General features: G+C 38.5%; 1 protein-coding gene across 2 annotated transcripts; it reads left to right on the top strand.

Moving 5' to 3' along the window:
• The first annotated feature begins 125 nt into the window (after positions 1 to 125).
• Positions 126 to 18,968, top strand: GSKIP (GSK3B interacting protein). 2 transcript variants are annotated; one of them, XM_082843991.1, is made up of 3 exons: positions 126 to 145; positions 14,586 to 14,854; positions 17,191 to 18,968. In XM_082843991.1, exons 2-3 carry the CDS (start codon positions 14,597 to 14,599, stop codon positions 17,350 to 17,352), a joined length of 420 nt encoding a protein of 139 aa, XP_082700117.1. In that variant the 5' UTR covers positions 126 to 145; positions 14,586 to 14,596; the 3' UTR covers positions 17,353 to 18,968. The 2 variants fall into 2 exon arrangements, with proteins under 2 accessions (XP_082700117.1, XP_082700118.1); XM_082843992.1 differs by lacking the exon at positions 126 to 145 and adding an exon at positions 407 to 492.
• The last annotated feature ends 836 nt before the right edge of the window (positions 18,969 to 19,804 follow it).

The following is a 19,804-nucleotide window of genomic DNA, read 5'->3' as shown; positions in this document are numbered from 1 at the left end:
TGAAGGAGGCGGGGAAAAGGACCCGGAAGGGGGCAGTTCCGGCTCCGAGGGGGCGGGGCAAGGGCGGGGAGGAGATGGGGTGGTGCCGCGGGACGGTTCCAGAGGCCTGGGGAGGGAATGAGAGGAGGACGCGGGGCGTGCGCAGGTGAGCAGTCGCGGGGCCGGCGGCGAGAGGCCGGCCGGGGGTCGAGGGGGGTTCGAGGGCGAGCTGGGGGCCCTCTGAGCCGGACGTGGCTCTGCAGGCCGGGCCGTGAGGGGCGACGGCAGAAGCGGCCCGGTGCCCGGGCTGAGAGGGGGTGGGGTTGGGGGCGGATCCGGCCTGGGCCGTCCCAGGCAGCTTAGACCCCGACCCCGGAAACGGGCGCTCGGACGCCGCCGGCTCTACGGGGAGGGCTGCAGCCCCTCTCGAGCATCCCTCTCCCCCCACACGCCCACCCCCCGTATTGGCCGGTGCCCATAGTCAGCAAGTTATTCGTCGCCCGCCTCATTCAGGTATTGTTTTCCTGAGCTTCAGCTTCGCTGTCTGTCTAGAGGCTTGCAGTTTCCAAAGCGCTTTATTTATCCTGCGTGTGCTGCGCCAGCGACCAAGACACTTGAGCTTTCTAGGCAGAACTGCTCTCTCTGATCGATACCAGAACCTTCCGACCCCGCGGAAACCTGGGCAAAGTACTTGTGCGGTTCTGGGAATTTGCGCAGCCGTGTTTCTGCCTTTTAGGAGGCAACTCCTGCAGAGGCGGAGCCGGCCCTTAACTTTGGTCCACCCCCGAGAAGGCCTGCGTGCCGCTGTTCCGTGGCCCGGAAGCCAAGTGTCCTGGGTTAGAATCCCGCCCCTGGCGCTCATTAGCCGAGCCCCCTCGAAGCGGCCGCTGCCCTCTCGGAGTCTTCGCCAACTGTGAGCACATTAGTAATATCTTATCTCCAAATATTGTTAGGAAACTTAAACGATATACGTAGGGAACCAGCGGAGTCCCGATACATCCAGTTTAATCAAGAATAGTGAATTAAACCCGACTTTCGCTTTACCAGTTGGACTCCTGTCTTTCTTGGTTATTCCGGGGAAGCAAAGGAAATACCCTTTTAAAACTCAAGCAGACTGGGTGTTTGTCTTGTAACCTGTCAGACGAAACAAACTGTAATAAGCTTACTGGAAAGTCTTGTGGAGTTTGTCACTAAGCAGTTCTAGTATTCGGAGTGTAGAAAGTTTAATTAAAGTTGTAAATTTTATTAGCCGTCCGGTTTTGCTTAAATTATTTGGTATTTCTACCAAATAATTGAGTCTGTCACCTCATTAGAAGAGAGCTTAAAAGTGGGGATGTTTGCCTCAAGGCCCCGTTCAGTAAGATTTAGTAAATGATTTTAAATTTGCCAACACTATTGATTTATCTTATCTGTGGGTAAAAAGGTTCATGGTTACTTAATAAATGAAACTGTCGAAAGAAAAAAAAATAGTGAATTAAGACGACCGGGTTAAGAAGATTTTGTTTGTATGCTGATAACTTTCACCAGTGCCTTAGAAATACTAACACAGCCCACAAGTGTTGGCAAATGGAGAAAGCTCTGGTTCCCCTTTCCACCTTTTCACCTTTTCATTTTGGAACCAGGGTGCTTTCCACTGTACGTAGGTGCTGGGATTGTTGCTACCCCTCATTCTTTGTAGACTTGTCCCAAGCATTCTTGGTAACTTCAGTTCCCTTGCTCTTCATGCATGTTTAAATGTTTGTTAAGGGTCCTTTGAATGAAAGTCTCCACAGTTGGTGATGTGAAAAAGGTAAAGAGGCATTCAAGGAGCTTATGTTCTATAGTGAAGGGGTCACTCCTTAATTCAGTAAATATTTACTGATTGCCTGCTATGTGCCAGGGATTGTTCTAGGTACTGGGGATACAGCAGTGACCAGATTAAGTCCCTGCCCTCATGGAGTGCTTACATTTTATTGAAGGGAGGGGAAACAAACAGTAATCAAACATGTCATATGCCATGTGGTGATAAGTGCTGTAGAAAAAAATAAAGTAATATAAAGGGAATGGAGAGCAGAGAGATTTGCCACTTTTCTTTTCTTTTTTTTTTTTTTTTTTTTTTTGCGGTACGCGGGCCTCTCACTGTTGCGCGCAGGCTCAGCGGCCATGGCTCACGGGCCCAGCCGCTCTGCGGCATGTGGGATCTTCCCGGACCGGGGCACAAACCCATGTCCCCTGCATCAGCAGGCGTACTCTCAACCACTGCGCCACCAGGGAAGCCCTTGCCACTTTTATATAGGGGATAAAGGAAGGCCTCTCTTGTTTAATAGGTGACATTTTAGCAGAGACTTAGGGAAAGCTGGGGAGCAAGGCAAGTGAATACCTGCAAGAGTTTTCTGGGCAGGGGGAACAGCAGAACGCAAGGCCCGTGGCAAGAGCGTGCTTAGCGAGTTCAAGGAACCTCAGGAGGGAGTGAAGGAAAGAGGAGAAGCTGGGGGTTTGCGGGGGGAGGGGTCATATAGGGCCTTGTAGGCCACTATAAGGACTTTGCCTTTTTATTCAGTCGGTGAATGGGTTTGAGGAAAGCAGTGCCATAATCTGGCCAAAATGTTTACAGGATCAATGCTAACTGCTGTGTTGGGAATAGACTTGTGGAGGGGAGAGGACCAAAGGAGAAAAAGCAAGACCAGTTAGAAAGATATTGCAGTAATACAGACAGAGATGACAGTGGCTTGGACTAGAGTGATAGAAGTGAAGATGGGAAAAAGCAGTTGGATTCTGGATATATTTGGAAGATAATAAGTCATGTTTATGAATAATTATAATGCTTACCATAAAAGGAGTGTAAACAAAGTGGTATGAAACTGGGATCCAATCTGGCAGGGAGTTAGACTAGACCTTGGGAGGTTTGAACCAGACTTTTGATGAATGAGTACAGTTGACTTCTTTTCAGGTTGAAATGTTAAGTAAGTGATTTCTTTTGGAATACAGAATTACATTCAGACTGTCCATAGAATGTGTGAAATTTCAAATATCAGAAAAGGGACATAAAAATTAGAAGATTTTGTAAAAACAAACATGCTCCCTTCACAGTCTTAAGTGTGTTGCCGGGTACGTTTTATGCTTTGTAGGAGAAATTCAGCATAAATTGTTAAGGTTTGGGATCTGTCATTATTATACCTCTAGCTCAAATAGAGTACAGACTCATCCTAACAGTGTTTTGTGTTTTATCAAAGACAAAGTACTATCACAAAATGTTAACAGCTAACACTAATTAAGGGAGGACGATGAAGGTAATTACCAACCAAACATTGTCAACTTCCAAAAAATTCTAGAAAAGATTTGAAATGACAGGTTAGAGGCTATATACCAGAGGCTGAATGAGTCATGTCAAAAAATTATCCATGAAAGAAATCCACGTTAACATGTGAAAGAAAAAAAAAGCTGAGATGTTTTTGTCCTTCTAAGACTTGTGCCTGAGGTAACAGGAATAAGATAATAGTGTTCCTGCGTCTCATGCTTCTCAGAGCCGTGAAAGGCCGCAGCTGCAGCCACTCCACATACTGTAAAGAGCACGGAACTTGGAGTCAAAGGGCTTAGGTCAGAGTTTACTCTTTCTTCTTTAAAGATATTTAAATACTCTATTTTTAACAATTAACAGATAATATTTCTTGAGCTTATTGCGTGTCCAGCACCATGCTAAGCGTTTTCCATATATTCACTCATTTAGTTCTCTTGGGATCCCTTTAAGGTAGATGCTCTTGTTGGCTTCATTTTAGGGCGGCGGAACATGTGACTAGAGGGATTAAGATATCTTGCCTCAAGTCGCAGAGTAAGTGGCAGAACTGAGACTCTAGCCCCGATCAGTCTGTTCAAAAGAGCCCTTTAACCATCACACCATATGGCCACTTCTTATTCATGTTGAGAGGATTTTCCAGACTGTGATGTATGATATAAATAAAAGTACAGTTGACCCTTGAACAACGCTGGGGTTAAGGACGCCAACCCCCCCAAAACTGAAAATCCACGTGTAACTTGTAGTCAGCCCTGTATATACGCAGTTCCACATCCGCCAATTCAATCAACATGGATAGTGTAATACTGTAGTATTTACTATTGAAAAAAATCTATGCATAAGTGGACCTGTGCAGTTCAAACCTGCGTTGTTCAAGGGTCAGCTGTAATCATCATTAAGATATTACATTCTAACCCTCAGCCGACTGTTGTAATGGCAACTGAAAAATCGAACTTTCTTTCAAAATGTAAATTTGACCTCTGTATACTGCTCTTGAAGTCATTCTGGCTCTGTTCTTTTGCCATGCTGTAGACATGCAGACAGTCGTGTATGTCTTTCTACGCCTGTTCTTTTGTCATCAAGGACAAATCTAGTCTTTTGCTAGCTCTTTAATGCTGTAAATTTGTGATGAAACAAAACAAAGTCTACTAAATTAAGAAGTAGAGAATAAAGAATTCAGTGAACAATATCTTGATAACTAGTTTCATGAATTCTCCCCAGACCACTAACACAGTCCAAAAATTATACCAACAGATGAAGTAAGAGCGGTTCCTAAATAATTTATGGATGATGTTATAAGGAATCATTTGGAAACTTTTTGCAAGGTGATGCAATCTACCAGAATAACTAAAAGCAACCATAAGGTATTCCAATTTTTGAAGGTGCTGGCAACAGAATATTGCTCAGAGTCTGGTAGAGAGCCAATTTAGAGTTTAAATGGAAAACAAAGAGGTTTTCTATTTCATATCTCTTTAGATATTGATTTATGTTGGTTAGAATGTACCTTATATTAAATATAATACCAAATCCTCTATATAACCTAGTGGGTTATATAGAAACAAAAAACTAATTCCTGGAGTTATTTTGGTTTTAGTTCTTAAGCATTCAATTTTTTAGTCTTGGAATCTCATTTACTATTTCTGGTTTCAAAGGAAAGGTTGTTTACAGGGTTGTAGTGTTCTTGCCTATTTTTTACAGTTTAAAAGACTTCTCCAGGAGTACCGCTCTAGTTGCCAGATGGGATTCTGCCTGATTCATGAACTGCCTAATAAAGCCAATTAAATCTTTAAAAAAAAAAGACTTCTCAAATGAACATTATATATTTCTTCACCATCACCTTCCTCTTTAATCAGCTGAAGCACAATACAGTTCTGGTGGCTTGATTTGTTATTACTAGTTTGTGTATGTGTGTCTTTGTTGAAAGTGGGGTGCAGAGTAATTTTATAAATCAGTGTACAAATGGAAAGATAAGCCCTTTTTATTTGAATTACAAATAATGTATGTCTGTAATGCAAATGATTCTGATTTAAAATTTTTAATTTCAAAATAAGCATCTCAGAGCTATTGAAAACATTAAATGTTATGTGTTACAGAAAATAAAGTTTAAACTAGCTTTAGCTTCGCCTGAATTCTAAATGTTGCGAATTAATCAACTTTATTCATCTTTACTTTCAAAACAGTAGTTTGAAATTCAGATAAATTCAAAGCTCTCATTTCATTTGAAACTGAAGCTGCCAGTTACTTTAACTGTCTTAGGACTTCCCTGGTGGTGCAGTGGTTAAGAATCTGCCTGCCAGTGCAGGGGACACGGGTTCGATCCCTAGTCTGGGAAGATTCCACATACTGAGGAGCGACTAAGCCCTTGTGACACAACTACTGATCCTGCACTGTAGAGCCCACGAGCCACAACTGCTGAGCCCACGTGCCACAACTACTGAAGCCCATGCACCCTAGAGCCCACGTGCTGCAACTACTGAGCCCACGCACCGCAACTACTGAAGCCCGTGCGCCTAGAGCCCATTCTCCACAACAAGAGAAGCCACTGCAACAAGAAGCCCATGCACCACAACAAAGAGTAGCCCCCGCTCGCCACAACTAGAGAAAGCCCACACACAGCAGCGAAGACCCAACGCAGCCAAAAAGAACCAACAAGATGGTGAAGTTGATTCAAAATAATATAGGAGAGACCAAAATCAATGAAAGAAAAACTGATGAAATAGATTCCAAAATTAGCTGAAAACTGGTTAATAAGCCTTCCACTCCTGGCTAAGATAGAGTAACAGGGACCAGATTTACCCTTCCACCTGAAACAACAAAAAAAGTGGGCAACAATACATGAAACAATGGTTTTAAGACTTTGGACATTAGGCAGTGAAGGACAGTGATCCCTGAGAGACAAGATGCAAACTGTTGCCCCAGATTATTGCCTGGAGAGAATTTCTAGGCATGGCCTTGGGAGGAGAAACCCAGGTAGAACTGGCAGTCTACCTGAATTGAGGATAAGAAGCTAGGATTCCAGGAAGGCCAAGGCAGCTAGGACAGAGTACTAGAAGGAGGGGAGCTTCTTAGAGCCGTGGATAAATACAGAGGATCCCCCTCCCGTCTGCAGCTGAATACTGATCAACACATAGTTGTGAGGAAACTCCCCAGGGCTGGGGAAGAGACTACCCAAAAGAATTAGAGGAATTTTCAGAGCTCAAACAGGACCAGTGATAGTTCCAGTTCCTCTCACCCAGAATGAAAAATCTCATAATTCATAGGCCATCCGGTAGAGTGCTCAGAAAGGTTTTGTCTCTGTAGTTGGGAAAAAAATTAACCAGAGACTAAATGAGTTTTGATACTGCCTTAAAAAGCCTAAAAGCAAGACCTGAAAGGATCAAGCTTTTCCCAGTTAACTACATCCCAGAGCAATACTCAGTAATATTTATAGGAATATAAAAATATCAAGCACCATGAAAGATAAAATCCACACAGTCTGGCATCCAATCAAAAAATATCAGGCATACAAAGAAGCAGTATGCAACCCATAACGATTAGAAAAATCTAGCAATTGAAACTAACCCAGAAATAACAGTGACATTAAAACATTTATTATAATTATTCCATATGTTTAAAAGAATTAGAGAAAAGATTGAGCAAATGAAGTAGATACATAAAAAATATGTTTTTTAAAGAAGAATCCAAGTATAAGAGATTAGATACAGCAAAGAAAAGATTAGAAAAGAACTTTAAATAGCAATAGAAACTATTCAAAGTGAAACACAAAGAGGAAAAGAGTGAAAAAATGAGCATAGGGGTAGGACAACTTCACTTGGACTAATATTCATGAAATTGGACTCTCCAGAGAGAGGAGAGACAAATGTTAGAAGAAATAATGGCCAAAATTTTTCCAAATTTGCTAAAATCTATGAACCCACAGATGGAAGAGGCTCAATGAACCCCAAGCAAAAGAAACATGAAGAAAAACTACACCAAGAGGAACAAAGATAACAGTGACATCACATTTCTCATGGGAAACTGCGAATAAGATGACGGTAGAGAAACATCTTTGATTTTTTGCTTGAAGGAAACATTTTTTTCTTGAAAGAAAAAAAGTCAGCCTAGGATTCTATACCCAGCAAAAATATCTTTTAAAAATGAAAGTGAGGCTTCCCTGGTGGCACAGTGGTTAAGAATCTGCCTGCCAATGCAGGGGACATGGGTTTGAGCCCTGGTCCAGGAAGATCCCACGTGCCGTGGAGCAGCTAAGCCCATGTGCCACAACTGCTGAGCCTGCACTCTAGAGCCCATGAGCCACAACTTCTGAGCCTGCGTGCTACAACTACTGAAGCCCATGCGCCTAGAGCCTGTGCTCTGCAACAAGAGAAGCCACTGCAATGAGAAGCCTGTGTACTGCAATGAAAAGTAGCCCCTGCTTGCCGCCACTAGGGAAAGCCTGTGCACAGCAACAAAGACCCAGTGCAGCCAAAAATAAATAAATAAAATAAGTTTATAAAAAAAAAAATGAAAGTGATAGGAAGACTTGTTCAGACGTAGAAAAGCTGAAAGAATTCATCAACAGCAGACCTACACTACAGGAAATGTTTAAGGAAATCATCAGGCAGAAGAAAAATTATACAGATTATAGATGTAGATCAACACAAAGAAATGAGGAGCATCAGAAATAGTAACCATATGGTTAAATATAAAATGCATTTTTCTTACTACCTAAGTCTCTTTGAAAAGTAACTGGCTATTTAAAGCAAAAATAATGGGAATTCCCTGGTGGCCTAGTGGTTACAATTCCAGGCTTTCACTGCTGTAGCCTGGGTTCAATCCCTGGTCAGGGAACTGAGATCCCACAAGCCATGACGTGTAGCCAAAAAACAAACAAAAAAACACTGTTAAAAACAATAATAATGAAACAAAAATAACATGTATTATGAAGTTTCTAACATATGTAGAAGTAAAATGTATGACAAAAATAGCACAAAGACTGTATAATATACTCTTGTAAGGTTCTTATATTATTCATGAAGTGGTATAAGAACACTTGAAGGTGTGATAAATTAAAGATGTATATTATAAACTCTAAAGCAACCACCAAAAACGTTCAACAAAGAGTCAATAAACCACCAAAGGATGTAAAAAAAGAATCCTAAAAAGTGGTCAGTCCAAAAGTAGGCAGAAAAATAAGGAAAAGGGAATAAAGTACAGATGGGACAAATAGAAAACAAACAGCAAGATAGTAACCACATCAATCATAGTAATCATATCAATAATCATAGTAATCATATTAAACGTAAATGGTCTAAACACTCCAATTAAAAGGTAGAGATTATCGGATTGGATGAAAAAGCAGGACCAAACTATATACTGCCTACAAGGAACCTACTTTAAATATAAAGACATTGCTCTTCCCATTCTCAAGAGCTTAAAACAGCCTGTTGTACCAAAATCAAATTCTGTTGTCTAGGTATTAGCACCTTGTCACATTGGGCCATTCCTATCTGTTATTCTCTTAGCATTTTCCTTGTAGTAGACTACCTAGTCCAGTTTCCTTACAATTCCTGCCACACCCTGGGCCTTGTTTATGCATTGTTCTCTCTGAAGAATCCTTCACAACTCTCAAGTCTTCTCTGCTTATCCATAACTTTTCATCTGTGCTCATTCAAGCCCAATTTTGACTGACCTGTTCCATGAGTCAAGCCCCATAGTAACTTAACAATTATGTCATAAATCATGGAATGTCAGAGCTCTCAAGAACAGTAAAGAATTTCCCATTCATTCCCCCTTATTCTGTAAGTGAGAAAACCAATGAGGTTACATGGCCAGCCCAAGTTTATACAAGTTGAGTGGTAAGATTGTAGTAGGACCAAGACATTTTGTTTTCTCTAATTATACATTTTTTGTGTTATGATTCATGTGCGTGGCATTAATATTTGTGTACGTATTTCATGTGCCTGTCTTATTTCTCAAATTAGGCTGTAAACTACCAGTAAACATACTTAATTAGTATTCTAATGCTTAGAAAAGTGCTAGATAAATAAACTTAGAGTCTAAATTGAAAAGATAAAAAAATGAAGTAATTCATTGATTTTTACCAATGAAACACTGACAGTTAATTTCCCTCCATAGATTAACTAAGATTCAAAATAGATTTTCTAACATACCTATTTCCAAATCTTGGTACTCATATAAAATAAGCTGAATTTAGTACCTTTATATCTTGATTGTTTTCAACAGTAATATAAACTCAGTTCATTATATTATCCACAAGTATTCACAAAGGTCTAGTCCTGTGCTATGTGATACAGTAGCCACTAGCTTTTTAAATTTAAATGAATGAAAATTAAATAAAATTTGAAGTTCAGTTCCTCAGTCGCTCTAGCGAAACTTCAAGTGCTTAATAGCTACGTGTGCCTAGTAGCCACTGTATTGGACAGCATAGATAAAGAACATTTCCATCATTGCACAGAGTTCTACTGGTCTAGAATTTCTCATACAATGATAAGTTGTTTAGCCTACAGAAGAATCCAGGGATTTTTACAGGAATCACATTGATGAGTCAACCATTCTGGTAACCTGACAGCATCTCTAATGTTTCATTAGTAATTTTAGCAGTTGTCCCTTCACCAACATGGACGTATATGTCCCCATCCTCAATGGTGCAGGCTTCTACAGTTGGGTACACAAGATAATCCATTGAGAAGTAAGAAGAAAATAAGCTTATATTTCATAGTTTACCTTCTCTTTAAATTCATATTTATGTGTTTTGATACGCTAATTGTGATATGTAAATAAATATACATATGATGAGGTATCTGCTCAAAATATATTTGGTTATTGGGATGAATAATCAAAGTATAGAAACCACTTCTCTAGTGCCCCATTGGTAAGGCTACCCAGTTGCTCCCTGCTTTGCTTCTGTAGCTCCTTTCATCACACACTGAATTCATGTTTTTTGGCTCTGTGTTCATACTCCTCAAAAGAGGATCTGATTGGATGAACCAGTCACCATCCAGAATCGGGTAGTTGGACAGAGCTCTTGATTCAAGACAATTCATAAACCCCTTGCCAGCCTCGAAATGGTGACTTTAATTGTAACACCCAAATCCAGTTCATTTCGCTGTATCACGGTGCTGGAGTTACAGAATACAAATCATGAAAGCTGTAACTAAAGAACGTTTCCAAAGAAGGCAGTGAGCTTGACAAGTACGCTGGACCTCCTTTTAAAAGTAAACTATGACTGTTCCAAAAAGGAAAGTCAGAAAATGAAGTCTCTTTGACTACCTTTATACTCCTTTCCCTGCTGATAGGATATGGATACTGGTAGGCAGAATAATGACCCCCCCCCAAAGATGTCCATGTCCTAATCCCCAGAAACTGTGAATGTATTATCAGTACCTTATATGGCAAGAGGAACTTTGCAGGTTTGTTCAAGTTAAGGGCCTTGGATGGGGAAATTATCCTGGAATGTTCAAGTGGGGCCAATATAATCAATCACAAAGGTCCTTATAAAAGAGTGCGGGTGCCAGGAGTCAGAAAAAGGAGATAATGTGACCACAGAACCAGAGATTGGAGTGATGTGCTTTGAAGGTGGAGGGAGAAGGGACCATGAGCCAAGGAATGCGGGAGGCTTCCAGAAGCCAGAGAGGCAAGGAAACAGATTCTCCCCTGAAGGTTCCAAAAGGAATGCAGCCTTGCTAACGCCTTGGTTTTAGATTTCTCACGTCCAGAATTGTAAGAAAATTAATTCATGTTATTTTAAGCCACTAAGTTTGTGGTAATTTGTTACAGCAGCAATAGGAAACTAATACACATGTTGATACTCAGTCCACAAAGCTTTTATTAAGCACTTTCTACATGACAGACACAAAAATATCATCATGGTTCCGTTTTTTTTAAACCTCTTGTGTAAAGCTGTTGAAGAGCGAGATTAATGAGTGCTTTTTATTTTAGGTAACTCCTAATTCAGTATGCTTTCAGTTGCCAGTAAAATAATGAATTTATTGGCTGCAATAACTGAAAAGTGCAAAGGTTGGGCAGCTGTCAGGGCTCGGGCTTCATTTCTCTGTGAATCTCTTGGCTCTGTTTTCCCATTGTCAGCAGCATCCTTGAGTTTCCCTCATCTTGGGATGGCTACCAGGGACAGCCGGGGCTGTGTGCTGTAAACTATTCTGCATTAAAGTGTGTGCTGTAAACTATTCTGCATTAAAGAAAAGGGACTTCCCTGGTGGTCCAGTGGTAAAGAATCCGCCTTCCAGTGCTGGGGACATGGGTTTGATCCTTGGTCAGGGAACTGAGATCTCACATGCCATGGGGCAACTAAGCCCGCATGCCACAACTACTGAGCTTGCGTGCCTCAATGAGAGAGCCTGTGTGCCATAAACTACAGAGTGCACGCACTCTGGACCCCGTATACCACAACTACAGAGCCCATGTGCCCTGGAGCCTGCGCGTCACAACTAGAGAAAACCCGCATGCCACAACTAGAGAGAAGCCCGTGCTGCAACAAAAGATCCCGCATGCCTCAATGAAGACCACGGGTGCTGCAACTAAAACCTGACGCAGCAAAACATAAATAAATGAATAAATAAATTTTAAAAATAAAATGACTAGGAAGAATTCAGTGTATTGATAAGTTCAGGACAGTCTTCAGTTGGGATTGGGGTCAATCTCATGCAAATTGCTTGGTTACTTTACTCAATAGGGGAAGGGGGGACTTCCCCGGCAGTCCAGTGGTTAAGACTCTTCCTTCCAATGCAGGAGGCGTGGGTTCAGTCCCTGGTTGGGGAACTAAGATCCCACATGCCGTTGGGTGCAGCCAAAAACTTTAAAAAAAAAAAATAGGGGAAGGGGAGGTATTATGATTCCTCTTGGAAAATCTGGGTGCTGTTAGGAAGGGGAAAGGGTATTGATAAATAATCAAGAGCTTGTCATACCAACAAAAGATAATTGTAATAATACCTTAAAATACTGATAGCTTAAAATGTTAACTTGTATAATGCTTCAGTACTAAAATCTGTCAATTCTTATGTATCATCAGAGGTTCTGGATGTGTCTGCTATTTAATGCATCATTCAAAAGCATTTCAGAGAAAAATCTCCTGAAAGTTCACAGTCTCAGGAAAGGTGTCTTTCTCTTTTTTTGCCCCTTGGTGCTAACTACTACCCACAGTTTGATGACCTGCTTTACTGACCTGTGAGGTCTTATATTCTAGTATTGGATTCTTTGGCTTATCATATCACTATGGTCCTAGTTGCAATGAATTAGGCTCTTTCTTTAAAAGCTTTCTCATATAAACATCTTTTTCATGTAACAGTTACTATTTCTGTCATCTGTAGTTAAGGTACTTGATTACTTGAGCAAAATAAAGATGTTTGCCATTCAGGATGTTAAGAGATTTATGGTAGACAGTCACATTTCAAAATCTTCAGAACTGACTTTGTAAAAAAATAAAATGGTCTCATTTCTTATACATAAAACCAAGTGTAATATTAAGGAATATAATGATTATTTCTAGAGAAGGTAGACATTTTTAGAAAATCAAATATTTTCACTTTCATATATACTAAGTCAATATTAGATTTCAGTTACCTGACAAATTCCTCCAGCAATAATTGATAAATTTATAATTAACTTGTATTGTTAGTAGTGAGTGACTAATCCTATGAAGTGCTGTGGGAGACAAGATAAAGGACCCTTAAAACATATCATTAGTTGAAATAGGATTGGAGGATTATATTATTTGTACCAGTTTTCTATGTAGTTTTTTGAAAGAGCTTTACATAGTTTATCATAAGTTGCCTTTAGCAAATAGTTTTGACTTTTATAATGTGCAAATGACTTGCAGCTATAGGAACTCTAGCACCTTAAGATTTTTGCTAATAATTCAGATCATTGGCTGTACAGTAGAATCACCCAGAAACTCTGAAAAAATACCCAGAAAAATCTCCCAGAGGTTTTGATTCAGTTTCTCAGGTGGGGTTTTTGGCCACAATTGAGGACCACTAATTTAAAGGATTTTGAACATCACACAGATAGGGCACAAGTTGGTAACTTTAGAAAAAGGGATGGAATTTGTAAGGTAATAGACAAACAGTACAAATAAATGTTCATAACAAGTTGAACAGTCGTCCTGCATTTAGGACAGTGGGTGCTTAATCCATATCAGAGAAATGAAATCTTAATTTACTTTTAAAGCCTACAGGTAAAAAGAAAGTATATCTTATTCTGAAAAGCTGTTTTTACATTCCAAAGCAATCTCACATTTATTAACTTTTCTCATCCATACATTTAGAATTTTTAACAAAACTGCTCCCCCAGTCACAGAAGAGAAGCAAGAACTACATAGCAGACTGGCGGTAATATTGGGTCAAGTTAGCACAAGAAATAATATTTTTCAGTGTATAATATGTGAGCCAGTTCAAGTAAATAGTAAAAAGAGTTATTCAGTAAGTGGTGTTGGGACAATAGGCTATCCACTTGGAAAATAAAGCTACACAGAATAAATTCCAGACGGATCAAAGAGTTAAATATAGAGAATGAGAATTCAAAAGATAATTTAGAGCATTTTAAAATGTAATCGTGGAATGGGGAAGATTGCTTCTTAGGCAAAACCCCAAATTGAGAAGTCATAAAAGGAACTATTGAGGGTGTACCTTAGTAGGTAAAGACTTAAACTTTGATTTCAGACTACTTAGTTCATTTTTATTTGTTTTTTTTAATAGCTGTATGATCTTAGAACTAAAAATATCCTATAAATACCCAAAGGTTGTTTAATCAAGGATATACATATTCAAACAATGAGACATCATTCTTTGCCTCTCAAGTTGGCAAATGTTAAAAAGGGTTGGAAAGGGTGTGGTGAAAAAGAGCACAGTCCTTCATATTCTGTTGGTGGAGTATCAGTCAGTACAGCCTTTTTTGAAGGGTGACTCAGCAGTATCTATTAAAAGTTAAAATGAGTATATACTTTGACTCAGCAATTCCAGTTCTAAATATCTATACTAGAAAAATAATAATACATTTGAAAAGAAGTAGGTACTAGGAGTTTTACATTGGCATTGTTTGAAATAGCTAAAAACTGATATTCTGAATTTGTACCAATATGGGGATTAACCTTTTGACGAGAAGTGGAGAACAAGAGTTTTTTGTTTTTGGGGGGTTTTTTAATCTATAGGTATCTGTAATTTTGCTGTGAAAAACTACTGAAAATGGTTTTAGGCAATATTTTCCCTAAAAGTTGTTAACTCATTAATGTTTTCCAATAAGTAGCAGTTGTAAGGCATAACTGCTTTTAATCAAACATTAGTATGTGGAGTGTCTTTCTATAAGCCAGTTTTATATCCAGATTTTTGCAGAATGGAAACAGACTGTAATCCCATGGAGCTGAGCAGTGTGTCAGGATTTGAAGAAGATGCAGAGCTTAATGGCTTTGAAGGAACAGATATGAAAGACATGAGACTGGAAGCTGAAGCAGTTGTAAATGATGTTCTCTTTGCTGTTAACACCATGTTTGTCTCAAAAACCCTGCGCTGTGCAGACGATGTGGCCTATATCAATGTGGAAACAAGAGAAAGGAATAGATACTGCCTGGAGCTCACTGAAGCCGGGCTCAGGGTAAGTCATTTTCTCTTTAGGAAAAAAAAAAAAAATTACATCTTTACCACTTAATCAAAAAGGGCAGGGAGTCAGGGAGTGGGAAAGAGTGTTAGATGAGAACTTGACACTCAGTAGCTTCTAAGTTTTTTTAAGGAAAGCTTTTTTCCCTAGGAATTTTTATTAATACTAAAGTCTTTCAGCCAACATGGGAAAATTGGATTTTTTGAAAAAGAAGAAACAAATTTGATTTGCAGAGTTATTTTGTTGTAACCATCACCCCCCAGATTAACTTATTTCTTATCTCTAGCTAAATATGTTTACCAGAATAATGCATTCTCTGCATTGGATGAGTTTTGCAGCCACTGTGTTGAATATTTTCCCACCTCTTATAAATGTCTCTTCTATTGAAACAACATACTTGAGGGAATTCCCTGGAGGTCCAGTGGTTAGAACTCCTTACTTTCACTGCCAAGGGCCCAGGTTCAACCCCTGGTCAGGGAATTAAGATCCCGCAGGCCGTGCGGCACAGCCAAAATAAATAAATAACCTTCTGTCTTGGTCAAAAATCTCTGACTTTTCTGTTTCTATAGATAGTTCTCCCAAAGATACGCAGTATCATAAAGTAGAGCACAGGGTTTAAGCAAGTAAAAATGTCATGTGGTACATTAAACAAGCACATGAACATCTCTTTATTTCACTAGATTCAATTTACCTAAGATGTATGTGATCGTGTGTTCTGTGTATCCCTTGATAGAGGATCACTTACATTGAAGCCGATTGCAAGGCCAGCATCGTCACTACCCTTAGTTCCCCAACAGATGAGGCTTGGCTTTGGGAGTAGTCCCGGAATTAACTAATCTTTGTGCTCCCCTTCCTAAATTTGTACCAAAAACTTGCAATCTTTAGAAGTGGATGTTAAATAGAAATAGGCAAATCGAAAGTAGAGATAAATGACCCCAGGTAAATTAATTCTGTCTGACACTGTTTAATTCTGGTGAGGTAGGAAACGTTCTAATGAGAGTCAGAAGTCTTACATGTGAATTTGAGTGACCTTGGGTGAGTCAGTCAACCTGAGTCCCTACTTCTTTATCTGTAAGTTGGAGATGAAAAAAAAAAAAAACTGAAAAGGATTTGGGGGATGGTTATGTGAATAAAGTTTGCAGAAAGATCTGGATCAGTTATAAAACCTGACATGTAAGTACTCAAATATTTATTTTTTCAGTCTGATTCAGTTAACATTTACTGAGTAACTATCCTGTGTCAGGAATTAGAAATCAAACCATGCGAATAAGACATGATCCCTGTCCCCAGGTAGACCACAGTCTAGTGGGGATAAGAGAGGGGCAAACAAAATTGTAATATGTTGTAGAAAGTGCTGGGACAGAGCATGGTCCCGAAGTGGTGCAGTAACAACTCTGCTTCTGTTTCCAACATAAACTTGCATCTCCTATGGCTTGAATAGATGTCATAAAATGTGGGGTTCATATGGGGAATTCACAAGCTTTAATGAAGTCAGCAAAACCTAAGTTGATTTTGCCCTACACTGTGCTGGTGAACCATGATATAGGTCTTATAATCCTGTTGAAGAAAAAAGCTTTAGCTGTGTTTAAGGGGAAAAAACACACAGAGAAGCACACAGAATAACATTCCCTTTTATCTCACAGAGTTGAGCAGATAAGTAATGTATTAGTAATGAAAGTGGCATTTCAGATAACTAATTATAAGGCAGAATTAAAACTTCAAATAAATTTTAGAATTCTTTATACAAAGTCCAAATCACATAAATTATAACAATATGGACTAATAACACTGTAGTAATAATAAGTATAATTATTTATTATAGTACCTTTATAAAAAGACCCTCAATGTATGTGGAATTAAATAGAAGCATGGGGACTTCCCTGGCGGTCCAGCGGTTAAGACTCCGTGCTTCCAATGCAGGGCGCACGGGTTCGTTCCCTGGTCAGGGAACTAAGATCCCACATGCCGTGTGGTGCAGCCAAAAAAAACCCAAAATAAATAGAAGTATGTTTTAGACCATGAAAATGAAATACTATTTTTGTATAGCTTTTTAAATTCTTTCTGTATTTTACATTCCTTTAGGATCAAAAGTAGGTAAAACAGACCTTTTAAATTTTGAGAAAAAAATTATAACGAGAGCATTTTGCTGGTGGTGTTCCTGTATGTTACGAATTGCTTAAATATTACAGGTTGTATTAAAAATGTGTATTCTAACTATTGATGGAGAAACACATAATGTTAGAGAATGACCCATGTAAAAAGTTGGGGTTTTTTTTGCTTTCTGTACCAAGATGAAATCTGATTATTTATTCACTACTGCATTTCTCTTGTAGGTGGTAGGTTATGCTTTTGACCAGGTGGACGATCATTTACAGACTCCCTACCATGAAACAGTCTACTCCTTGTTGGATACACTTAGCCCTGCCTACCGGGAAGCATTTGGAAATGCACTCCTTCAAAGACTGGAAGCTTTGAAAAGGGATGGACAGTCATGACTAAGTTTTTTCCTGTTAGAGAGGCTGCTGCTGGTACACAATGTTGACCTAAAGCTTGAAATTCTTCCAGGTGGTCATAGTAGAAAATGCATCTTTGATTTTGTGTCTTTATGATTTTTTGCTTCACATTTAGGCTTTTGATTGAGAACTTTATTGACTAATGAATTGTCTTTCTTAGTTTGTGATTCATTAAGGAAATCCTGAGGCCATTGCTGTGACACCATCATTAAGACATTCAGATTTCTTCATATAGTATCTCTGGCATTCTGAAAACCTAATCAGTATTTCATTCTCTTATTGCAGGACTTTGATGCTGCCAGCACTCTCTCTTACATAGGAAATTCTAGATTTGCACAGTAATATAGGAAATAAACTAACTTCAAACTTTGATTCAGCTTGCTAAATCAGGGGTTTGCTACTAGCTTGGACTGACTTTGTAGTAATTATTTTGCTACTAGCCTTATTGGAAACAAATTATCAACTAGTTTCTCCTGCACAAATTTTGAAATTCACTGCTTCATGTAATCTATTTATATTATTAATATGGACTGATAAAGATGAATTAATTCTATATTACGTAGCTAGTATTACGTGAAGAACAGGTACTGAAACAGTACTGTATTCCTGTTTGCAACAGCCAGCCAAGTAAGAGGACAAACCGTTAGCAAATGAATGCAACAATTACTTGTTTCCAAGATATTTAAGCACATAAGCAAATATAGGAACAGGCTCCATTCTTTTCCGAACAAAAAGCATCTTCAGTGTGTGTGATTTAAAAGAAAAAAGACTCTGATTTCCTAGAAAACAATATTTTGGCCTGTGTTGATTCTTATTATGAATGTTTGTTTACATAATGTATAGTATATATTCAGAAAGTATTTTTGCTTCAACGTTTCCTTTCTATGATGTAGCGCTTTGGTATTCCCACAGCACCCCTCCTTCCCCAACAGATGTACAGTGTTCTGTCTGAATGCTAAATCTGCAATATCATATGAGTGCATCGTATGGGTTTGAAACCAAAGGATGAATGAAGCATTCAGAGACTTAATATTTGAAAAACGGAGACTCTGTATTTTATATTTTATTACAGGTACTAATATTTATAAAAATAAACTATACCATGCTGCTACATGTTTTCAAGTACATGTTGAATAATAAGGATTGGGGAGTTGTTTTTTTAATACTAGTCTAAAGCAGCAACTATAGAAATGTTGAACTAAAATTCCACATCTGGACACACCTTCATAATTTGTCATTTGAAGACTTTTTAAAATCATTATTAAATAATAGGTACTTCTAGGCTCTGAAGATCATGTAGACCAGAGCAAGTTAAAGTTCGGTTTGGGTCACTATTCATTGTCAGAGTTTACTGGAATGCTTAAATTATGTTTGATAAATGAACATTCATCCTCAGCTTTATTTTCAGATGCTGAAGTGTTTGGGTAATGAAGTCTAACTTCAGGTTGAACTTTCTCATGCTTAATCTCAGGCTGAATGTAAAGGATATTTGTAAAGTCTGAATAAAATTCTGTTTACTAATTTTGAGTTAAGTATGAAGAGAAGTGATTGTATGTTTAAAAATTGAAAGCGTTCATTTTGTGATAAATGTTTGATTCCGAGAGATTCCGTTTCCATTTTTGAATTCTGTATTGTTCCATTTCGGTGTGAAGTGATTTGCTCTTTTTATTACTATGAAAGAGCAACAGAGAGAGAAGACATTAATAGAACTACACATATCAAAACCTCCACTAGATATTAAAACCTTCATTTTACCTAGATTTGTAAAAGAATTTAACCAGATAAATTAACCCTTGATTTCACTTCCAAAAGAAAAAGAAAGAACCTCCAAATAAGTAGCTCTTATAAGTCAGTAAGAAAAAAATGAGAATAAGGGGCAAATAATAAGATCAACTCAGAAAAATATACAAATGTCCAGTAAGCACTTGAAGGATGTTCGACCAGACCAGTAATTCAAGAAAGGAAAATAGGCTTAGCTATGTTAAGCCATTTTACCTAATAATTTAATAGTTTCTCTTATTTAAATATAATGATATCAATAAAGATTTAGTGAGAGGCATAGTTACACTCTATTGGAAGATATATTGGTGAAACCTTTCTGGAAAATAGTGGTAATAAAGCCTTTACAAAGCTTATAACTTCTGTGCTGGTAATAGCCTAGAAATCTAGCATAGTGACATGATTCAGCAGAAGATATACAACAAGGATGTCATTTTCGCTAATGAAACATTGAAAAGGCTCTAAAAAGTGGTTAAGTTATGCCAGATCCTCCTGATGGAAAACTATGCAGCCATTAAAATTGGAGAAAATTATACTACAGGAAAAAAGGGATTTAAAACTACACCTTGAAAAATAATCTTATATGTAACAGAAGGAAAAATGAAATAATATAGTAGCTATCACTAGGTGGTAAGATAAGTAATTTTCTTTTTCA

Source organism: Leucopleurus acutus (genome assembly GCF_964270905.1).
Source record: "Leucopleurus acutus genome assembly, chromosome: 1".
Lineage (NCBI taxonomy): Eukaryota > Metazoa > Chordata > Mammalia > Artiodactyla > Delphinidae > Leucopleurus > Leucopleurus acutus.
This window is presented reverse-complemented; position numbering and strand designations above follow the sequence as displayed.

What these genes read in the sequence shown, in the direction of transcription:
- GSKIP (XM_082843991.1), top strand. Translation starts at nt 14,597, where the DNA reads ATGGAAACAGACTGTAATCCCATGGAGCTGAGCAGTGTGTCAGGATTT. An exon ending in TCACTGAAGCCGGGCTCAGG is followed by an intron (nt 14,855 to 17,190) that starts GTAAGTCATTTT and finishes TTTCTCTTGTAG; the next exon opens with GTGGTAGGTTATGCTTTTGA.